This window comes from Chelon labrosus (genome assembly GCF_963514085.1).
Source record: "Chelon labrosus genome assembly, chromosome: 6".
Taxonomy (NCBI): domain Eukaryota; kingdom Metazoa; phylum Chordata; class Actinopteri; order Mugiliformes; family Mugilidae; genus Chelon; species Chelon labrosus.
The window spans coordinates 8394301-8419013 of record NC_140342.1 but is presented as its reverse complement, the minus strand read 5'-3'; the positions used below and the strand labels follow the sequence as shown (position 1 = coordinate 8419013).

The window sequence follows — 24713 nt, the reverse complement described above, 5'->3', positions numbered from 1 at the left end:
TCAAGGCCACTATCCAGGATGAAACATCAAAAATCCAAGAGTACATCAGAAAAATGGCCACAAAGGATGAACTGCTAAGTGAATGTCTCAGGCAACAGAAACAGAAGCCCCTACATGGCATGTACCACCACCAAATTGAAGAAGTGGCTGATATCGAGAAGACCTACCAATGGCTGGAAAAGGCTGGACTCAGATACAGCACAGAGGTACTAATCATGACAGCACAAGAACAGGCCCTAGGTACAAGAGCCATAGAGGCCAAGATCTACAAGAGTAGATCAGATCCAAGGTACAGACTATGCAAAGATGCCCCTGAGACAGTCCAGCACATAATAGCAGGGTGTAAGATGCTAGCCGAGTCAGCGTACATGGAGAGACACAACCAAGTGGCTGGAATAGTGTACAGGAACATCTGTACCCAGTATGGAATAGAAGTACCCAAATCCCAATGGGCCGCACCACAGAAGGTGGCTGAGAACAACAGGGCCAAGGTGCTGTGGGACTTCAGCATCCAGACTGACAAACAGGTCCTGGCTAACCAACCGGACATAGTGGTGGTAGACAAAGAGCAGAAGAAGGCGGTGGTGATAGATACAGTACCAGCAGACGGCAACATCAGAAAGAAGGAACACGAAAAGGTTGAAAAGTACCAAGGGTTGAAAGAACAGCTGGAGCAGATGTGGAAGGTCAAGGCGAGTGTGGTCCCCATGGTAGTAGGAGCACTCGGGGCAGTGACCCCCAAACTAGGGGAGTGGCTCCAACAGATCCCAGGAACAACATCAGAAGCCTCAGTCCAGAAGAGCGCAGTAGGAACAGCTAAGATACCACCCCAAGAGGGTGACAGGGACGTTTTTATTTGCTTATATGCAGTTGTTTCAGGCATCCATGTCCTTGTGCTTGCCTACCATTATTTTTAATTACCTGTGGGATTATTTGCAGAAACCTTTAGAAAGTCCACTACAGTAAAGGATGCTAAGACTCAGTCCTGCTAATGGGAGCTAGCATGAAAAACATGCAACCAAGTTTGACTCAGACTCACATCAACATGTATCTTTAGATGATGTTTGCCTCTTTAGTACCTTTTCAGCAGAACCCGTTTATGTCCGTCACTGTTGTCCGTCCTGTCCACAAAGCGACATGGCTCCTCAGGGAAAGACAGACCAGTGTAGACACTGTTGATGCTGTCAGCCATGGCGAGCTGGTAAAACCTTGCCGCTGCTCTGTCCCCCCGCTCGGAGCTTCTCCACCAGAGGCCTGGTTGTTCTTGACAGATCACAGTTAATTATTCACTAACTCCAAATCCAGTTGATGTAACTAATACATAAATGTGGTCATTGTCTTTAAATCGATCATCTTGTAAAAAAACTAGGTCAAAAAATTGGTTTTCTTTATCGAAACACATCTAATTTTCCATTGGCATGCAGAAAGAAATTAGTTGAAGCTGTTTTCATGTCCGTTTTAGACTATGGTGACATCATTTACATGCATGCCTCTGCCTCCACTCTTAAACCCCTAGATACCATTTACCATTCTGCCCTTAGATTCATTACTGGTGCCACCTACTCCACCCATCACTGTACTCTGTATGGCTTAGTAGGGTGGACCTCCCTAGCTCAAAGACGTGACTCCCACATGTTTCTATTCATTTATAAAGCCCTCATCGGCAAACTTCCCATCTACATCTCTTCATTACTTGTTGAGTCCACAATCACTTACAATACCCGCTCTAGCAACTGGTTGCAATTGTATATTCCCAAAATTCGGACTGAGCTGGGGAGGTCTGCCCTCTCAGCTTATGCCCCACACATCTGGAATCATCTACAGCTAACTCTTAAGTTAAACTCACTCGTCCCATTCAATCACTTCAAATCATTAATTACTAATTCCCTGTCCACCGTTTGCAATTGTTTCCTCTGATCCTTTTTTTTTCATTCTGTTCTTTATGGTATTTTATTGTGAATATCTGCTGTGTATTTTGTCTGTTTTGCTCTGTACTCTCGTCTGCACTGTAAATGAGGCTCGCCTCAGTGTACTAACGAGTTTAAATAAAGGTAAAAGAAAGAAAAGAAAAGAAAGAAAGAAAATGATTGTGTGTGGGAAGGTGCTTTGCATAGCCATTTTTGTGTAAACATTAAAGCTACTATAACTGTAGTGCAATTGTACTGCAACTCTATTCCTCTCTGTCTGCATTAACACACAGCAACACATCCTGCACTCAGTTTATAATAAGGTACATATTTATAAGACTCTTTCTTTTTGTTCTAACTCTTGCTGTGGTACACGTGGAGTCCCTGCTGGTGGCTGACAGGAGACATGATTCCCTGCTGCTGTGTCAGTGGGTGCACCAGTGACAAAGGTGAGGAAGCTGTGTATGTGTATGTCTAACATTTTGAAGGAAGATTCATAGTAATAATTTCAAATGACTATTTGGTCACTGTGCAACACGCACCCAGGCCTGATCAGCCTGTGGTGGGCCTACCTCGACTGAGGCTGTCATGTGATAAAAGGTGAAAACACCTAATCAGGTCGGGGCAAATAACTAAAGATGTGTTTCAGTATGTAGATTCCCACCCGCTCCACCAACCTTTCCTCTGTCTACCTCGTCATCTCCTCCATCATGGAAATAGGAGAATAAGGGGGAGGTAGAGCACACAGCCTGATCTGGCACTTCTCTCTGACTCTACCTCTTTCCTTTTCCTGTAGAGCAAAATCACTCCACATAAGACTTCTCCAACACACCCACGGTACTGTACTGTCCTGAATCATTAGGGATTGAAAATTTAGTCCTTTCGAGCAATCCATAAAAGTTTCAGGTTATCAGTAAGTACCAGAAGGAAGGAGAAGGGAAGAAGAATTCTCTTTGGACAGAATCAAGTTCAGCTAAACTCCACTGAAATATTACAACATGCCACAAAACAGGCATCTGCTACATTATTACACTGTTTCACATAACCATCAGGAACAACATGAGTTAAGCAGTTTTGTCAACTAAAATATTTTGTGTCTGCTTTGTTAACTTTAGTGCTGTGAGACACAGCAAGCTACAGACTTGTCTACACAGCGTTTTTTTCCCCCCGCTACTGCAAGAACAGCCAAAGCCTGCTGAACTCTTGGTGTACCTCCCAGCAGGACGATCTGCTCGGACAAGTCTGATATCTTGTTAAAAAAAGAAAAAAAAAGAACTGCACAGTGGTTCCCAAAGAGTGAGGATCTAATGATAATATGAGCAGCTTTGCGAAAATGGTCAAAAGGTCAAGGTGTTTCATTATTTCACAACTATTGCTCACTGAATGTCAAGCACTTCTTGCCTAACGTAACCTGGCCTTCAATGAGGATGTTTTACAGCTGCTTCAGAGCTGTGTTAGCTTCCGATGATATAAACCGATGACTCAAAAACCATCCTCAGTGACCTTTCCAAATTCAATTAATCAAGGCAAAATATGATTGGAAATTACCTCCAAAGAAATGTTTGAGGAACAGCGATTAGAGCTGAAACCATTGGGTGATAAATCAACTGGAGATGAGAAGAGAAACTGGCAACTGCTTTGATAACTGATGAAATTATTTTTCCAGCAGAAACAGTAAAACATTTCCTTGTGAAACCACTTAAAACTCCATGACATCAACTTGAGGTGAATTTGACATGGCAGTGTTGAATATTTTATGATATTTTGTTTAGACAAAATAATTGCCAGAGAGAATACAGGGCAGATTAATTAGTAATGAACAGTGTTGGGCACGTTACTTTTAAAAAGTAATTAATTATAGTTATTAGTTACTTCTCCCAAAAAGTAACTGAGTTAGTAACTGAATTACTCCACTATAAAAGTAACTAGTTACCAGGGAAAGTAACTATTGCGTTACTTTAAAAAAATATATATGTTTAAATATGTCTAAGAATTCGATTTTTTTTTCTGAGCGTAAGGTACACTTCACGTGTACGTTCTTGCCTTTTACCTCAATGAGGTTAAAGTAGTGCCTATGCTTCCACCTTGAAAACGGCAACTTTACCTCTGAATGCTCCGATCTCGCCATTGCTGCAGGCTATCTCTGATCGCTTGTGTGATACTGCTATGCGCACCCGCCCAGCTGAACACTGCCCTGCCGCTGATTGGCTTACCATGAAATCTACCTTAGCCAATCATCATCACCTATGCGGCTAACAAGGCTCTACTGAAAACAGATGCTGCCCATCGTTATGAGGCTTGTCATGAGAGCCGCTTACCACCCTCAATGGACCCTATGCAGTTTGCATCCACCGCCACAACCCACCACCTGGCGCTCACCCACCTGGACAAGAATGACACACACATACGAATGCTTTTCATAGACCTCAGATTGGCATTTAACACAATCATTCCATAGCACCTCTTTGAAAACCTGAGCCTGCTGGGTGGGAACACTCTCTTCCGCAACTGGATTCTGGGCTTCTTGACTGGGAGACCTTAGTCAGTCTGGATCAGGAACAACATCTCCAACACCACCACACTGAAAGCTGGGGCCCCTCAGGGCTGTGTCTTGTGCTGTTCACCCTGCTGACTCACGACTGTGCAGAAATGCACAGCTCGAATCACATCATCAAGTTCGCCGATGACCCAACCGTGGTGGGTCTCATCAGGGCGAGGTGCAACATCTAACTGCTGGGTGTAGAGCCAACAACCTGTCTCTGAACGTTGACAAAACCAAGGAGATGGTTGTTGACTTCAGGAGAGCACAGAACAACCACTGTCTGCTGATCATCAACGGATCCTCCGTAGAGGATCCTGGGATAAATTCCTTGGTTTTCACCTGGCGGAGAACCTCACCTGGTCACTCAACACCAGCTCCATCACCAAGAAAGCCCAGCATCGTCTCTAGTTTCTGAGGAAGCTGAGAAAAGCAAATCTTCCATCCACCCACCCCCATTTTTACAGAGGGACCATAGAGAACATCCTGAGCAGCTGCAACACTGTCTGGTTTGGGAACTGCACCATCTTGGATCACAAAACCCTGCAGCGGATAGTGAGGACAGCTGAGAAGATCATTGCAGTCTCTCTACCGTCCATCACAAACATTTACACCACACTGTATCCGCAAAACCTACAGCATCGTGGATGACCCCATACACCCACTCTTCTCCCTCCTTCCATCTGGGACCGGAGCAGTTGGGCCCACACAACCAGACTGTATAACAGCTTCTTCCCTCAAGCCATTAGACTTGAACTCGCTGAAACTGGACTGAACATACACAGTATATATACACATACACTCACTCACGACCATAATAATATCATAACCTATACTCAGCCCTTTGCACTCATACTCTGTTAGTCGGCTTATTAGTCGGCACTGCTCTCTGTTTTTGTGTAGTGTCTTTTTATAAGTGCATTGTCTCCCAAGTGTTTCACACTGTCCGCAATGTACTGTTTGTCTTCACTGTCTGCACTGTTTGTACTGTTTGCACTGTTTTGTGTTGTCTGCATAAGCGCGCACACACGTGCCCAGTCCCTTGTATTGTACTTAATCCTATGTCTTCATGTAGCTCCACGGTCCTGGAGGAACATCCTGTCGTCTCACTATGAACTGCTCTTGGTATATATGGTTGAATTGACAATAAAAACCTCTTTGACCTTTTGACCTTTGAGGACCTGCTGTTATTTTTATCCCCCCCGAAAAAAACGTCTTTCATATAAACTGTTACATATGTTCCCTTATGAAACTAACTCTCCCAGTGCTGACAGTTCTTCCCCTCCAGCACCTGTTTTTATGGACCGGATAACAAAGAGACATTAAGTGAAGCCGTGCGGCGGTGTTATGACTGTCTCTTAAAGTCACAGGCTCGTGGGTGTCAGCTGAGCCGGTCAGCAACACAAAGAGCTACTGTAACTTTCACTGTAGTCTTATGACTTTGATGGTTAGAATATATGATCAACATGAAAATGATGGGAGGTGTTAAGCTGCATTTAAGCAAACATTTTGATATTTTGTCCAAGAATAACAAAGTATAACTGCAGGCAACAGAGAAATCTTCTTCTTCTTGTTTTCTGCCACCAGATGGCACAACAGCACTACTGAAGCACATGTGGTCAACACAGACTGGGTTCATTATAACCATAAAGCTCTTGAATCTGTTCTAGTTTTCTCACTGCTGATTAAAAATATGGCTCAGTGTCATGGGATAATGAAACCTACGGCTACCACAGTTGGATTTTTGGGGCTGCAAGCTGTAAGTCTGATTACAGTGGTGTGATGTCAAATATCATGACAGACGAAACACGCCACTGAAAGGTGTGCCAGCTCCGCAGAGGGCGACACCAGCACTGTGGATCAGGAGGTGGCAGTGTTATACACCGGTGAATTAACCAATTGTCTCTGGGCAGAAAAGGCTGAGCACGGAGAAACACTGCGAAAGGAAAAAAGGAGCAAAGAGGATGATGTAATCCTTTAAAGGGACATTCACAAAAAAAAAATATATGACAACAATAGAAACATGGCTGCAGCTGAAATGACCACGGCATTTACAAAAATCTGGATGCAAGATTAATTCCATTATTAAAAGATCAGAATGTAACTGTTGGGATTTCTTTTATCCAACCTGCAGTCCAAAGCACAAAGACCGTCACAAGAGTTTTACTGTTTTCCTTGGTGAATGACTTACACATTTACGTAAGTATGAAAATAGTTTCTATTATCAATTGATACATTTTGTCTGGCTGTGTACATGTTGATGCATGTGTCTAAGTAAAATGTTGCTGCAGGCATGTCATGTGACAGTCAGTCTTGAATTCAGTGGCTGTTGTAGTTGGTTAGCTACTATACAGCTATATTATATTATATTATATTATATTATATTATATTACACACCAATCAGGCATAACATTATGACTACCCTGCCAATATTGTGTAGGTCTCCCTTGTGCCTCCAAAACAGTTGTGACTCATCAGAGAATGGACATGGTCCTTCTGAGGGTGTCCTGTGGTGTCTGGCAACCACACAATGTTGTTAGTGGGGGCCTTTGGGTCCTATGGTTTGAAGGGAGGGGTCTCTGTGGATCATCCCAAAGATACTTGATCAGTTTGGGATCTGGAGGCCAGGTCAACACCTTGTGCTGTTCTTCGTGTTTTTTGAGTTGTTCCTAAACCGTTTGTGTGTGTGTGTCTGTGTCAGGCTGCATCCTGCAGGGGATGGCTACTGTCATCAAGGAGTGTCATTGCTATGGGGTTGGGGTGTCTGGTCTGGTCTAAGTGGGTGCTACATGTCTAAGTAACATCCACATGAATGCCAGGTCAAGAAGATTCCCAGGAGAACATTGAATTGTCACAAGATGGTCAATGCTATTCACTTCTCCTGTCATATTTTTGTTCAACAAGCTAACAAATAAAATAAAACATATATTCTGAATTGAAGTTCTGGCATTTCCAGGGAATTGTTTCACCTATGGGCAAAAGAGTGGGAGTTACTTTTTTGCATGACTATTTCCATATATTTGGCATGTAAAAGCAATAAAGACCCACGCAGAACTGTGAAATGATCCTTAGTCAGCCGATGGCAAGTCTTCCATCTAAAAAAAGCACTGGATGTACTCCAGCTTTTCTATTTTATTTTGCTGTGTGCACCTCGTGTCTTTGTGTGTTTCACTTGGGAATAAAATAAACTCCCCTTCTGAAATAATCAAATTAATGTTGACCTCTATAAAAAACAGTAATAATAATAGTAATAATAATAATAACTGTGATAAGCAGTTCCTCCTTTACCAATCCTCCCAAAACTCACATCTTTGTCAAATTATCTGGAGCAGTGACTCAGCCGTACCACCAGTGAATAAATCCTAGACTAATTCTAATTAATAGTATATGTTATTATTTTTATATAAAAAGTACAATGTGCTGGACAGTTGGCATGTGTGTTTCCCATAAAGTAGATTGAGGGTGTGGTGCAATAGTTTCAGCCTTTAAAATGGGTAAATTATTACATTTTTACTAGACTTCAATTACGGAGGTTTGTGCAGCCAGTTAAGAACATATTTTAAGAACCCGATCAAATACATGTACGAAAGTTGAGGCCCGGGATCTGCCTTGTTTGCATATGACCTCAGCTCCAACGCCTTAGGCTAAACAGAAACACCATCCATTATGAGGAGTGGTTAACCAGCTCTCTCCCAAATTACAGTGACTCTGGGTTCCCATTTTACTGATTTAGCGGTTGTGTGGTTCCCCATCTCATGTTACTGACTGTTATAGTGAGACATACTCACGCAGGCTATCCTCCCCTTGTAAAAAGTGAGCGAGGCATTTGTTGGCCATTTAACAGGCACCGAGCAGGCTCCAAGTTAAACACAATTAAAGATCAGTGACAGGACCTTCACATGTCATTTTCATGCTCTACAAAAGCGTATTTCATTTTTAAAATAATATTGCGCTTGAACAGATCGGAACTGACCGGGGACGTTGCTTCACAAACGAGGCTTCTCGGATGAAATGTAGCCACATCCTCTGACCAAAAGAAGGTGGAACATTTTACCACCCTGACCAAGAAGCCATTGCACAATAGAGACAGAACATTTCCTGAGCGTCATGACTGTAGTGACCGAACTGTCACATCCAGTGCTGGTGACAGGTCATCGGTCTCACTGCGGCCTGATTGGCAACTGTGGAGAGGTATCCAGATAACAGCTTGGTTACAGAGTTGACCCTGCTTTTAACCTCCTGGCACACCTCCTGTCTTCAAGTCCCTCCCCCATCGGCCCTCTGTCAAACTTTGTGCTAATCCAGACAACATTTACCCAGCACCTTGTGCTAAGTTAACCTTTACTACCATGTCGCGAAACTACCAACATTTCCTGGTGCACATGTGCCCTTTCTGAGCCCAAAGAAAACTGTGTAGAGAGTTGTGTTTTTTTTTAGACTTACAGCATAAATAACAATTTTAAAGAACCAAGATTTAAAGGCAGAGTTTTATGAAAGGAACAAGCTTTGTCTGAAAGTGTGAATGGCTGCATGACTATTCCCCCCTCGCTCCCACCCTCCTGCCAGCTCCAGTCAAGGGATTTTCCTTCCCACCGTCTCCGGCTGGAACACTATTTCCGGATTGTGTTGTTCATTTACTTAGTTCGCAGAGCACTTGGGAATGAGAGGCTATGGAAAACTGAGTGTGGCAATGTGGCTAGAACAGTGGGGAGGGAAAGACAGAGGAAGGGAAAGAGGTGTGTGAGCTGGATGGAGAGGAGGAAAGACAGAGAGGAATCGTCAGAGACAAGCCCAAGCCTTTACCAAAATAGCACAAGGAGGAATCTCTGTGGCTGACATAAATTTGAGCATGATGAGTGTAATCAAACTGAGAAGAGTCAGACATGCGACATAAACTATCCTCATGACCATGTGATGTTGAGGATTCCTTTGTCACAACTGTGTATTTGCCTCCTTGCCTGCCTGTTTGTTTATCTGACTGTCTCTGCTGTACCCCGATCATCCTATTACACTACCACATCACTGCAGTTGAAGCCAAGGCACAGGCTGTTAGTGACCTGTTTACCTTTTGACATTACCATTGTTGATAAAAGCTGACTCTCTGTGACAAGCCTAATTGTCAAAGTGGTCATATGAGCTTAAGAGCCCTTTGACCTTCAAGCAGCACGCTCTATCCTCGTTAGATGACCAAACCGAATTGAATCCGTTTGCTAAGCTCATCTTTGTCTTGACCGTATGGGAATAATGGAGCATGAACATGTCATTATGATATTTAGAACTTAACCGGTTATGTTAACTATGTAATTAGTTAATCTAATAAAAAGATCCATTCTCAGATCTAGTTGTGTCCACCAACTTGTTGCGTTTGACTGTGGGAGCTAGCGCAAATACTGAGTTCTAGTTATTTTCAAAAAGCTCATTCCACTACATCAAGGAGGAGAGCACTTGTGAGGAGTACTGATCCGCCTGTGTAAACAGCTGTATAATATTCCCTGTACAAAGGCTATAGCAGCTCTGTGAGGTTGTGCTTAGCCAGAGCGTTGCTTTGAGCTTTGAGTCTCGATGACAGTGGTAACATGCTTATGCAAAGCATGTGCAATGTCGAGGTTGCTGAAAATGTTATTATTTTTGCAGGTGTTTGGTCGTAAGCCAAATTATTAGACAAACTGAATTTTGACTTGTTGATTTTAAAAACTGAAAAGTAATGGGGCACTTTGGTGTAGTACAAGTGTACAAAATACTGTACTAATGTGGTAAAAAAGCAGAGAGTTTCCAGTCTTATGAATTTCGAATTACGTCAAACAATAATTGACCTTTTTCATCATTATATCCAAAAAAGGTTCAGAAAAGGCAACTGGACTTGTAGATTTTTAGAGAAGACGTTTCACCACTCATCCGAGTAGCTTCTTCAGTTCTGAACATGGATATACCATGACCTGGATGACTGAGAACCTTCACAGACACTTTTTCATCATTCTGTGATCTAATTTTATGCTGAACGCAGCAAGGAGTTGATTACCTCTCAGAGTTGGAAGTTGAAAGTGTGCAGCCTGTCAAGTGCAGCTCTTAAGCTGTTACATGACAGAAATGACCAATGGTTTGTAAAAACATTTCTGATTAACGACAGTGGTCTAAGCTCACTGACAATAATAAAAGTAAACTCCTGTTTTGCTGGTTAAATGCTTTTAATGTGAAGTTGCATAGAAAATGTTCAGTTAAGCAGCAGTCTATGACCACATCTGCTAACCTCTGATGACAGTATAGCGTACTTCGTTACATCAGCAGTACCTTAATAAAGCATTTTGTCCAGGAATGTCACCACAGACACCAACTATGTATTATATTCTTTTCCCTTTGTGCAGTTTAGACTTCCGCATTAAGTTGATGCAGAAGCTACGCCGACAGCATAGACAGTACGCAGACCCTAGTGCCATAACTGATGTACGCAGCGACGCAGTAATAGTAGCATGTTTCCGCCTGCTTCTCCATCTCCGAATTGATTCTTTTGGGTCAATAAAGATGGAACACATCGAGGAAAGGTTAACTGAGGAGGTACAGAGATACAAACATTTGAATGTCTCGTCTTCTGCGAAATTTCTGCGCCATTGTTGATAGTGAAGCAGGAAGTGGAAACAAAAATTAACCCAACTGGCAAAAAAGACACAGCGCTGACTAGCATTTGGGTGAGGCTGTTACAGAGCGAGCCAGACTGACGAACGCACAAGCATAAACGGCTCGCACTGGCGCAGGCCGCATGTGTAAGTTACAGCGTTTAGCCTTAAGTGTTGGAGTTGCAAATAATGTTGCATTATTTAAACACTTTTAATCTGCAGAAATAAATAAGTAACGCCTCGGGTATCAAGAATCACATGAGACAAACAGCCTTTGGCATCATTTTCTTCATTACTGTGCCAATTTGAACCCGTGCAGTCAGCAGTTTTGCAGTACAGTCATGCATTGTATCGAGATTGAGAGTGTGGTGAACAGGCCGCAGATGCAGGCGTGAAAAGGAGACAGTAATTTGCATTAAATGTTATGACAACAAATATAATTAGTATTTTGGAACACAGTGTGGGTACAAGCTGGATTAATAATATAAATTAGCATTGTGTGTGTGTGTGTGTGTGTGGGAGGGAGTGTATGTGCCATAAATCATCTGTGGTGTAGTTTTGCAGAGAGATTTCGAGATTTCGTGGAACATACCGGCGTGACTCCTGATAATTTCTGCCTCATTTATTCTGCTCTTTCATGTCAGCGAATAATTTGTTCTTGTGGCTCTATTTTCCTAAGTGGAGTGAAATATTTTTGCAAGACTGAAAGCAGAAACAGTTGTGTAGTGGAATCTGATAACGTCTGATGTATCTATATGGTAATATATATTTAACATAACCAACTCAAACTGGTGTGTTTTAATATTACTAACAGAGAAAACCAAACACAAACTAAAGTCAAGCAGACTTAACTTTCTTGGACCTACATCCCAATGTATAACCTTAAAGTGGGGCTTAAATCCCAACATATGACGCAGAATATTAGTCTACTTGTTCTCCTTATGGCTCAAGGCTGTGTCATTTACATAGGTCACTGGCGCAACTATTGTTTGAGCAGGAGTTGTGTAATCCCAGATTCTTCTGTCCTATCCTCTTATTGTTATGGCTCCTCATCGAGTGCTTAACACATGCTGAAATAACTTCCTTAAGACCTATGTAAGCAAATACCACTTAAAGTATTTGTGTGCCCGTTCATAAGAGTATGTGTGCGTGTGTGTGGGCAAAAAGAGAAGGGGACGACTTGCGTTCTGGACAGGGGTGGTTTGTTTTGTCAGCAAAATGTCAATCTGTCTTTGCAAGGTTATCCCATATGATCTCCCTAAATACACAGGGCTTGGTTGTCCATCTGGTTGGCAGTTGAGAGACCCCCCTTCCCTCCTCCTCCCCCCACATTAACACCCACCAGTGCTAGCCCATGTCTGGAGGTCTTGGCTTTCTACCTCCCACTGAGAGGATATGAAAAGGCCGACAAAGCTTTCCATTCTCTTCTTTTACTGTCAGATTTTTGGATCAGTGTAATCCTCAAATGGCTGCAACACGTGTACAGCGGTTTGGTTGCTCCCTAACAACTAACTTGACAACTAAACAATGCAGTGGTTCTTACTGAAAAGGGACACTCAGTAGAATTTTTGCACGTCCAGAATAGACTCCCCTATGTGTGCAAAACTCTCACACAGCCAGGCAACTACCCAGCATCCTCAAAAAAGTCCAGAAAGCCAGATCCGACCCCAGTCCAAACTGCTTTAGGCTCCCCTAAGCTATTCAGCGTGTGCAAATGAAAGATGTGTCTTGGAACGATGCAAGCCTCTAGGCAGAGCAGAACTAGCTTCGCACACAGATATACACAGCAGCCCTCTGGACAAGTTTGGCACCCACACCAGCAACTGTGGGCCAAAACTCATGTTGCGTGCTAACTCTCTCCCTCCCCCATCCCCTCACGCTATCCCGCTCTGCAATTATATGCTACGCTCCCACCCAAACATGCAAGAATAGGCCTTCTCAGTCAACAGACAAACCGAGTCATTCTGTCCTCAAACCATGACATCATGACCATTTGACTTCAGCATGAAATTCAAGCTTAATTTAACTTTGTCAGGAAAAAAGTGGTGTGTCTTACACTGGCATGAACTATGCAGTGGTGTGAACACAAACTTTATGCAATTCTGGGAAGGCAAAGTTAATTTATTCTTAAGAATATCAAACTCATGAGGAATACTTGACTCATGGCACTCAAACGCCATGTATTTACTGTAAGAAATGCATCTGTGCTTGGGTATGGATCAGAATACAACACTGTCACTGTTTGACTTACTATCTCACAGACAGAAAACATGAGAATGTACTCATTGATGTTTGTACACAATATTACATCATTAGTAATGTAGGTTTCATTAAGAAGGACTTAAAACAGAAGTCAAATAATCTAACAACCTAGCAAAAGGCTTTAAAATCCTAGATATCATACAAACATGTCAGTCAACTTTGGTTCAGAATAATGTCAATGGCCTCCAGTTTCCTAAAGTTTTGTTGGGTTTGAATGCCTGAGAGGTATCTATCAAACTGCTGACGGCTATTGTGTGAAGCACACCTCATTTTCCAAATCTGCCTCGCAACAGTGTCCTCTCCTCTGTCCTTGCAGCTCTGGGAGGGGTTCTTAATAGTGTGTGCGAGCACTCGCAAGTGCATGTATATATGACAGGCCCCTCAGCCCAGCCCAGCACTCGCAACAAAGAGGGCTGGTGGGTTTCACAGCAGCCCCGCTTGCTCTCCCACACACTCATAAATAACTATACAGATCCTCTGCCCTGGCCAGAGGGAGAAAAGGGAGAGAAAAGAGCCATTTAGACAGCTCCTCTCCTCTCATGCCTTCCAACTGACCTTTTCTTAGGGTCAATCAGTCCAACCACAACTCCTTACTCTGACCCACTCACCCCCCTTCTCCTTGCTGAAACTAACCTGAATCATCCCAACCCTGATGCCGTGGAGGGAAGCCACTTAGCTGGCTTGGGGCATTGTAAAGGCGTATTTAAGACCTGGATGGCATAACGACTCACAAGCTCTCAGTCCCAGAGCATGTGAGATGGCACCCGGGGTCAGAGGTGAAGGTCACAATAAGGGAGGAGGGGAATAAATCCTGTAGCATGGACGACAATGGCTTCAATCCCCACTGACAATGATGCCATTGTTGGCTATTGGTTGCTTAGTGTGTCCTGGAGCTGTGCCTAATAGAGTTATAGTGCTGATGTGATGGCTGTGTAGCCGAGTAGAGTAGTGTCCTTTTATATAAGGGAGGTGGGGACTACCCAGGAGCTTGAAAGAGGTCTCGGCTTCTCAGTTTTGCTTTGCATGAAAGCCTGGGATTGTGCGACTGCATTTGTGAGTGTTTGTGTGTGAGAGGGATTTCTAGCTTAACTCCAGTGAGCTTCCAGCCATGAACCCTTTGCTCACTGACACACATGACTCTTTAAAGAGTTGTCGAGATGCATCGTGAACGTTCTGAAGATTTCAATATGCAGGTGGGATGACCTCAACTTGACTTTTCTATTTGGACACACTGTCGAAAATAACAGTATTTGTTTCTGGAACAACTGGGAGTTTGGCCATTTACAGGTCTTTTTCTATACTGTGTCATTACAAAGTGAATATCATTAGCGTCTGGACTGTTTGTCAGACCAAGCAAGTATTTAAAGATGCCACTGGTGGTTCTAGGAAATTGTGCAATTCTTGTTGTTTCTGACATTTAAAACAAACGCTCCATAGAAGAAAAAAAAAGACCAATAGAGACTTCAACAATAAAAACAATCATTAGTTGCCGCTCCACAACACACTTTGATGCCTGCTTAATGACACAAGGTCTAAGGAACTGACAGCATGTCATGGATATGTCCCGCTTACGATCTTCGTGGTCAGTCCTTTATTTGGAACGCCACTTAAGCAGAGAAATACCACAGGATCATCATCCTCTGTATAACTCAGACACTCAGCTGGTGGATGTTATGTGGTGGCATGCCACAAGTACCTCAGTTGTCACCTCTGTTAGCAAGATTAGGCCTTGACAGAATGCAGTGACAGATGATGAGTGGTGGGTATGGCCACAGGGTGCTAATTCGGAGGACACAGAAAGACCTGACAGACAGAGAGGCAGGCAGGCAGACACTGAAGTGTTTGGAAAAATGGTATGTCCTTTTTGCTGATGTCTATAGTAACAGTAGCCTCCAATTTGACATTCCCTCCGTCAAACATTGGTTTTCTGTTTTTTTTTTTTCTTCTTTTTGGCTTCTCTTTGACCTCCTCAAAAGAACAAGCTATGTTTCCCAGGGCCCAGCTATTTGAAGCTCATAGTTTTGGTCATCCAAGGTTTTCTGCTCCAACTCAAGCCGTTCAGACACTGTCCCCACTTACATTTCCACAATGGCAGGGTCCTGGGGTCCAGACCATAGCCGCCCTACACTCTGCCCACAGTTGAGTTGCCTCTGGCAGGACTGCTGCGTGCTTTGTGTGCTGGTTCTGGCTGCCGATCAGGGAAACCCCACAGTCTCTCCATGGTGAATGTCGAACAGCCTGCCAAGACCATTATGCATCCCTTCAATGGCCGTGAATAGTAGCACACTGAAGTACAGAAGGTTTGGGAGACGTGCAGTTCACTCAGAGCTGTAATGCAAGACCATGACACAGATACTTACATTGGTGAACTGAACTAATCCCTGACATGGTTTTCTCCATATTGCATCTGTAATTCTTTTTTTTCTGATGGACGACTCCAAAACAAAATCAGATAAAATGAGTCCAACATTTCACTAGGAACAGAAACAGGAAATATGAAAACAGCTGATGAATAATGTTCCTTGACACAGTTAGTGAACTAAGTCTAAACAAGCAATTTTCTAAAAAGCCATGAGATTATTCCACTGAGTCAAATATAGGTTGTTGTGGTTTATCATGGCTAAATGGACAACAGCAGGAGGTCTATCATGTATATATTTAACACCCTTAAATACAAGGATTAATGCTTGCTCCATAATTTCACCACAGACTTCACACTGACCCAATAATCTCTTACAATCTCTTACTTGTTTACGTTCCTCTTTCTATCACTGTTGACCGGAGAAAATGTCCAAACTGTAATGTATCTTACACCTCCTTTCCTTAATGGCTGCTGCTTATAATGCTCCCTTTGTACCCATTTGAAGATGCTTGTCAGTTCTAAAATTTTAATCTAACAGAATTATTGTTTAGCATTTAGCACAGAGGAACATCTGTCTATTAATTTAAAACTCGTGCACAACTTTCCCACAAGTAACACAGCACACACTGCGCTGGTGGATATCAAGATGAGTCACATCAGCCAGGAGGCAGCTGGCAGGCTTGCAGTATCAGCCTATCCTGTTAATCTTACGATTAGCCTTTACTGATCCCATCAGGACTGCCTGGATCTGGGGTGCAGAGCCTAAAGGTTTATCCCACAAGTCAGCCCTCCCTCACCCTGACCACTACACGCACACAACACAAGTGGGGCACACACAGAAAAAACATACAACAAACATCTAAACTTATCCAGTACCGATCAGAAATGAAATATTTCCACAACATAAAGCTCAGAGATTGGAGCTCATCATGTATCTACGCCTCACTGTTACCCACTGACATATCTGGAGCCTCAGTGTTGCTCTGTTTCAAGAGGATGGTGGTAGTGAAATGTGTCCCAGAGGTCAGACCCAAAAGCTTAAGGGGCAAACTGTGTGCTCTTCTGACACTGGAGGTGGTGGTGTGGGGGGGGGGGGGGGATGGGTAGCAGCCAAGTGACAAGCCATGACAGGCTTCAAGGCTTCTTAAAGCAGGAAGGCATGGAAGGCACACAAGCAGACATCATGCATTACCCACAAATACACGCAGACACACGTGAGCACATTCACACGGTGTGGGCACACACCCACACAATTATATACCTGTCAAACGGTGGATATAATGATTCAAAGAGACTTGCCAACATCCCACGACAACCATTTGGCAAGTTAAACAACATTTGTGCAACACATGCAAATGCCAGGATGTAAACCAAAAAACGAGAATAAACTCAACACACATGTGAGCATGCATCCAGTCGTGTCTGAGTGAGCTCCATCATGGCAGTTAGTTTAGGATATTTCATGGCCACTGACTGGACACAGGAAAGAATCGTCTTACTGATGGGAAAAAGGAATGCTGGAGGCAATTACCTCCCCTGACGCTCTGCGTTTGGGTCAAAAGGGGAACGGCCATAAACGCCTGGACACCAACAGAGACAGACCTCTGACCAAGCAGGCCTTGTTTCACTCTCTTTGCAGCCACTAATGTCAGCTGGTGGAAGAGGCCCTGGCTGTTTAAATTTACAGCACAATGTCATCCTGTGTCATGAGCAAACAACAATGCGTGTATTCATACAACATGACTAAATAAGAAGACAGTTATGTTAATGCCCAGGCCATATTTAGCATATGACCTAAGAAACGCTAAATTAACGCACAGTAAAATAATACGTTCTTTCAGGCCAGCAATCATCAATCCACACCGGGCGTTAACACACTTGCTCTTGTGTCTTCTGCGGTGTGATCTCACAGCAGCAATAATTACAAACTGTGTCAGCCAAGATGCCATTTTTGCTGCTCAACGTGTTTGACAAGCTCAACAAGAATATAATATTCGCTTGCCAACTAGGAAGGCTACTCTGTCGCCTCTTAAACTAAAAAGGTTTAAGCATTGTGCTCCCTGAATGCCAAACTGTTGATTACAGTTTAATTATGACTTTTGCAAAACCTACAGCAGGGTGTCATTTTATTACTATCTATTTACTCAACAGTAAATTGGGTCAACATTAAAGCTTGTGGAAATGGTAGAATTTCTAGTTGTCTGAAAATAATAAACACATAATAGGTTAATCGTGTTCATTTAATGACTCAAACTATTTTTTTTTTTTCTTTTTCCATTCATGTCCTGCAAGGATTTTTTCAGCTGTTACTGCGAGGCTGGAGGAGAGTTGAATGAAACGGTCTGGAATGTACCACTAACATGTAGGGGTAATGATTGTGAACTACGCTCAATGCTGGAATAAATAATTCACAAAATAATACAATCTTTACCCACGTAGGCTTTCTGGCATTGCTTTTAAATATGTAGAGAATATAAATTATAATTGATGCGTGTTACGTGACAATGACTGCAACTAGAATAAGACACCACTCCCTGGTTTCGCGGCAGGTTGGACGGTGCCAAGATGATGTTACGAACAGCCCTTTAAAGTCGCTCCACTTCCGAGATGAAGTGAAGTAAAGCGCAGCCGCACAGCGAGAAGACATGAACTGACAATCTGAAGTCTCTAGACAGGCTATGTCCAGACAATACATTTGGACTCTGGGATGTTCACGGACTCGAACCCCACGGACTTTTCCTTTTGTCCAAACCTACGTAGGACGTGGCGATTGCGTTAAACCAAGTAGCATACATTAGGTTCATTTGCGAGAGGGAGAAAAAAAGAAACGTGCAGGTTTTTTTTTTTTTTTTTTAAACAAAGACAGAACAGAAACCTGGAGTACTATTGTGAAACAGGAATGGTTTATCCTCCCGAAGGTTTATTCTACATCGAAATGGATCAAGCACCACCAGGTAAGTTAGGGTTAAAGGCAGCCATTGTCTCGTGTGCGGATCGGGGTCGGAAAGCGTTTCCTTTTGTCTCTAAGCTTTCTTCTTCTGCTGGCATCACCTCATGTAAAGTCTTTAATGAAGCTGACACCTGACCAAAGCTGTGCAGGTGTAAGTAAAACGTTATAAACGCCAGGTCCTCGGCGCTGCGCTCCCCCAGCGGCTTTGCCCAGGCATGCATAGCGCAATTCACTTGCCAATTACGTAATACCTTTCAGGACCAGGCGCAGTCAGCGGCTTGCCTCTTTTCTTTTGTCCCAGCACATATGACAAACTTAGACAGGAACGCACAAAGGTTTTCTGCACATACTCCTAAACTATAAAGACTGACTAAGCTTGTAAGACGGTGTACTGAGTGCATTTTGAAGGGAATATAGCTGCGTTAATGAGCGCCGCATGAAACGACTGCTTTGTTCTCCTCTGCAGCCAGCCGTGCTTAATTTGTGCGCTAGCTCTGAAAGTAGGCTACAGGCGAGCAGAGGAGACAGTCTCATGACTTAACTCCTGCAAACTCACCAGCACTTCATTTTCTGCGCATTTGTCATTTTGATCGCATTTGTCATATTAACCTGTCCCATACCTATTACACAGTATTTAGGCCTAAATTCGAGCCAAATGCAATTTAAATAATTATTTAAGCTGACTTTAGGTATGTGCTCTTAATCAAATGCAACAGAGTTTCAACTTAAAATGGACACTGTTGACATAAGAACAATACAGATACCCTGCCTTGTCCCTACAAGGCTATAAGAAAGCATTAGTGACAGTTCCTGGATCTGGTTTATTAAGGCTTAACCTACCTGTATTCTGTTTTCTTTATGCGTTTCATGCCACTGATATATTTCATTATTCCATTCTTAAATTACACGGCTCTACCCTGCACTAGTCCAAGCATGTGGCTCTTGGATGAGTTTCTTGGCAGGAGGCTGCGAATAAAAGGTGTGCAGGTCTAATTTTGCGGAGTTCAGGAGCCGCAGCGTTTCTTTTTCTCCTTCCTCCGTACTGCTGCACCTGCCTTTTGTTTATTTTAAGGTCAGAAAAAGAGTGGAGCTGGACGGTGGGAGAAAGCCACATTTTCTCCTCTCTGAGGGTGCTCTTGTGTTCTGCCCTAACTGCCTCATGAAAGGCACTTTTGTCCTGAAGTGAAATATATCGCCCTTCACCTCCTCTTGATGCGGTTTGCCCTTCTTTTTCATTTTTAGGAAAGCGTTTAGTCTTTCTGCCAGATTCACAGATATATATTTTTTTCTTCCTTTAAAGTGAATGGAAATCTATGATCTGTTAGCTTGCAATGAGTGCAAAATGTGCAGGATGATCCAAGAGGCTCTGAATGTAATTTATGGTGTATTTAATGCAATTCAGGATACTACCATTGGCAAACCTTAAAAATGAGACTTTAATTTACCTTGCGAGAGTTCCAGTAATTTAAAATCATGATAATGATTATTATCCCGATATTTTGCGTTTTAAAAAAATAGTTGTTCACTTATAGATACATTTCTAAAGGCTGACTACATTTAAGGATTTGGCAATCGATAGCTGTTGGAAACATGCCTGGGCTTGTCCCCAGATCTTGACAAGCTCCATCAAGAAAGGGTGTGACAAAGTTTGAGTGGGTCATGTTTACATTACTTCATTAGGTCTTGTGACAGGTGACTGCTTTATGTTTTCTGAGAAACCTCTTTCTAAGAAACTGTTCTTCCTGATGTTTTGCATCTCTTTTCATTGTCTGACTCTCTCTTTTCCTTGTAGCACTCCCCCCCAGGTCAACAAAGCCAGTGTCTTCCACCATGAACAACAACTGCCTTTCGCCACCCGCGTATACGCTACAGGACGCTGAATGGTACTGGGGAGACATAACAAGGTAAAGAATCTGCCCTGCAAGCAACGTCCTCTTTTCCACGCAGATGTAATAAGTGTGTTTGTTCGATTGAGTGGCATGTCGGAGCCGTTAAGCGTTAACTGATTCTCCCCTCAGGGATGAGGTAAACGAGAAACTCCGAGACACACCTGATGGCTCCTTTCTGGTGCGTGACGCATCCACAAAGCTGCAGGGAGACTTTACGCTGACGTTAAGGTAAGAATGAGAGAACGGCTCCACAAAAAAAAACACACACAAATACTGTCAAAGGGCTTTACGTTGTGTTTTAGACAAATCTGATTTTGTGTTTTGCTGTTCCACTTGCGCAGGAAAGACGGGCACAACAAGCTGATAAAGATTTACCACCGTGATGGGAAGTACGGCTTCTCGGACCCCCTCACGTTTACTTCAGTGGTGGAGCTCATTTGGCACTATCAGCACCATCCCTTGGTGGAGTATAACGCCACTCTGGACCTGATGCTCACCCATCCTGTGTCCCGCTTCCAGCAGGTTAGTGATCTCTAGTCATTTGGTCTTTTTCAGTAAAAATGCCAGTCGCAGGTCTGACGCTGCATTTTATGAGTGATTGCTTATATTTGATGGCCTTTTCACTTCAGGTGAGAGAGGACACCGTGGACGTCGCTGGAAGGAAATTGAAGGAGGTCCACAGTCAGTACCAAGAGAAGTCGAAGGAGTTTGATCGTCTTTACGAAGCCTTCACAAAGACCTCACAGGTTAAAACCAAACTTTCAGTTATTTTCTAAATGATACATTTCAATTTCAGCAAATCCTGAGTGTTTTCTGATTGGATCTATTTTTCTGTGAAGCAGGAGATCCAGATGAAGCGTACAGCAATAGAGGCCTTTAATGAGACGATGTTGATCTTCGAGGAGCAGTGTCGTGAGCAGGAGCGTTACGGAGAGGAGTTCGAGAGGAACAGTATTACAGAGGGAGCTGACAAAGATCTGGAGAGGTACTTCACTACGTCATGATCCAAAAACGTCCCCACATGTAGTGTAATTGTGGTGCATTTAGCCCATATTCCTCAGACTCTAATCAGACCTGTGGCCTTCACTTTTCCATTTTAGATTTCTGATAAATTATGAGAAGCTCAAGTGCCGTCTTGGGGAGATCTATGACAGCAAAATCCACCTGGAGGAAGACTTGAGGACACAGGTGGAGGACTACAGAGAGACGGACAGGAAGATCAACAGCTTGCGGCCAGACCTCATCCAGCTCCGCAACATCAGAGACCAGTACCTCAAGTAAGCAGTGTCAGAATACTTGTGGCAAGTGTGTTAAATCTCTTAAGGATAGCGACTCTTGCTGCTTTGTAATATATAATTATTGTACGTTAAAGTTAAAAATTCCTTTCCTACTCTCCCTGCAGCTGGCTTAATCACAAAGGCGTTCGGCAGAAACGCATAAACGACTGGCTGGGGGTGCACATTGACAGCCTGGATGAGTAAGTTTCAACACATCTTCCCGTATTTAAAAGACATTATAAAGAAGTTATAAATAAGATGAAGAACAGCTGTCTTATAATTCCACTCTTGTTCTTTCAGCACGTATGTGTTGAAGGGAGACGAGAAGAATCTGCCACATCAGGACGAGGCGAGTTGGTTTGTCGGTGAACTAAGTCGGACGCAGGCTGAGGAGATGCTGCAAGATAAAGCTCCCGGAACATTCCTGATCCGTGAGAGCAGCAAACAGGGATGTTACGCTTGCTCTGTTGTGTAAGTATAACAGTTTGGAAAGCAGTTTCAAAAGAGTGGAGTGGAGATGAAGATGATGTGATGCTCATCTGTGCCCATTTCTGGATTTATTACAGAGTGAACGAAGAAGTCAAGCATTGCATGATCTACAGCACACCGCACGGATACGGCTTTGCCGAGCCCTATGACGCCCACTGCTCACTGAAAGACCTTGTCCTGCACTATCGCCTGCACTCCTTAGTGCAACACAATGACGCCCTGGATGTTCGGCTGTCACATCCAGTACACGCCAATGCTGCAGCCACGCCTTCTCAGCACGCAGAGGAACACAAACTATTACAGACTCCAAAACACACGTCGTCGGGGCTGCCGCCTGCCGCTCCAGAAATGTAACCCCGACGGAGAGAGACAGAAAGGACATGTTTACTGTACGCTGCGAGAATGACTGCAACAAGGTGCATCGTGTAAAATTTTGCACTACAGTGATTCCATCGGTTTTTGTGAATGGGATTTCACAGATTGAAGTGGGACCTGAACTTGAATGTCAGCTTGAACCTTTTTTTTTTTCTCATTTTTGTTTTCAAAGAGACTGTTTAAGCTTTCAAACTGATTTTTTGTACTTCATTTATTGCCGTCTGTTTAATGGACACCTTTCGGTAAGGGATGTTGACCACCTGAAATTTGCTCACTGACATCAGGTGCTGCACCTTCGTATAAGTTGATGTTGATGTCCATTTCTTGAGAGAAAATTTATTCCGTTCAGAAAATTTGACCAATATGTTAGACATAAATATATATACTGGGTTGCTACTACAAAGTGCTTTTGTGAGGGTAAAAAAAATGGTGCTGTAAACAGGCTGATTCCATCATATCGGTTTGGTGGACCAAACCATTTTTCGGGTAAAATGCAATGTGTGAATATGTGAAAAAAGTCGTGGTGCATCTTGACTCTTTGCCCCTTCCTTAACAGACATTCATATACAGCGGATAATTATGTAGCATTAACATCCTGTAGAATACCATAGTAAAGGCATACTCAATGTTATACCTATTGGCAAAGCACTTAAGAGTGAGCAAAACTACATCCCTGTTTAGTCCGGTAATTGCATTTGGGCAAAGGTAGGGCAATTAATGTACACCTGCTGATGTGCTGATCAAAACATAATCTGAAGTACTGTATGTTATATTCTGTTACTCTAAAGAAGTATAAGCTTTTTGTATTCTATATATATTTTTTCTATAAACATGCCACAAGATGAAAGCTTGAAGAAAGTGCAATCCAACAGTATTTCTATTGTTGCAATGTATGACGATGATGATGGTGGTGGTGGTGGTGGTGGTGAAGGTAATGCTGTTATGAGAGGTTGACATTTGCCACAAAAATGCACTCTCTTTGGTGGTGTCGGTATGATGTGGCCTCCGATGTTTGTGTGAACTGCCAGAGGTCCGGAAGTATCCTGCCTCCATTACTTGAACTGTGGCATTGCTCGAGCTATGAATGTTTTTTTAATGACATGCAGCCTACATAGCTTAAGAGGAAAGGAATCCATGTTGAACTTGGCACATTTTTCAAGTTTGAGGACAATAGATACTCTGTACAGAGAAACCGTGAAATGTATTTCTGAGGTTGGTTTATGGAAGGAGGTTGATTAAGGCTCTTAAAAATACATAACTCCACCGGGGGATTGAGGAAACTTCCTCGGGTGAAGCTAAGCAATGTGAGATCCTGACCTTTTTCTTGCTGAAAGACAATAAACTGATGAGGGTTTTGTCAACTTATCCAGTGTTTTTTTTCTCTGTTGTTGATTAAGCAATGCAGAAAGGAACTATTTTGTCTTTTTTTTCCCCCAAGTAACGTTACATTTTAGTTTACCGTCTGCCTCTGGTGGAGCCGTTGCAGTGTGATGAGCTTAGCCTTGGGTCGTCAGAGATACGAGCCAGCGAGGGCACTGGAGGACACACTGTGGACAGATGGAAGAGAAAGGAAGCGATAAAGACAATAGCAGGATATGCGCAGGCTCTTTCCCTGCTCGGTCTGGCCGCCGTTGAGTCATTAGAAAAAAATGTACTAACTTCACAGGGAACACGGAGTATTTTGAAACACAATTTCTTTCCTTTGTGGATTCTGCAAAAGGAATGCAGCTTGACACTCGGTACTTGATGGTAGCCCAATTTTTATCACGCCGTCTATGCCGTCTTAACGCAAACTTTAGCACCTTAGCACTTGAGCAAAAAACACATAAACCCTGGTGAGCACTGATGATGAGGATGATGACCCTGGATGGCACCACCACCCTGGTCCTTTGTGAGCATAGCAACAGGTGGCCACTCTCAACCACCACATAAGGTCTGCGTTAGGTAAGGATTACTGAGGTGCAGAAGGCAGGGATGTACTGGGCCCGGGGGGTGGGGTGGAGTGGGGGGGTGGGGGGGGGGGGGGGACTCAGTTCCAGGCCACGGATTACT

General features: G+C 43.2%; 1 protein-coding gene across 2 annotated transcripts; it reads left to right on the top strand.

Annotated features, from left to right (window-relative positions):
* Nucleotides 1–18266: 18266 nt before the first annotated feature.
* Nucleotides 18267–24026, top strand: LOC311490006 (phosphatidylinositol 3-kinase regulatory subunit gamma-like). 2 transcript variants are annotated; one of them, XM_084547340.1, is made up of 10 exons: nucleotides 18267–18635; nucleotides 20424–20535; nucleotides 20650–20748; nucleotides 20862–21042; nucleotides 21150–21266; nucleotides 21360–21505; nucleotides 21621–21797; nucleotides 21923–21997; nucleotides 22098–22268; nucleotides 22364–24026. In XM_084547340.1, the coding sequence occupies exons 1-10, from the start codon at nucleotides 18581–18583 to the stop codon at nucleotides 22638–22640; spliced, it is 1410 nt and encodes a 469-aa protein (XP_084403466.1). In that variant the 5' UTR covers nucleotides 18267–18580; the 3' UTR covers nucleotides 22641–24026. The 2 variants fall into 2 exon arrangements, with proteins under 2 accessions (XP_084403466.1, XP_084403465.1); XM_084547339.1 differs by having other exon boundaries at nucleotides 18273–18635; nucleotides 21363–21505.
* The last annotated feature ends 687 nt before the right edge of the window (nucleotides 24027–24713 follow it).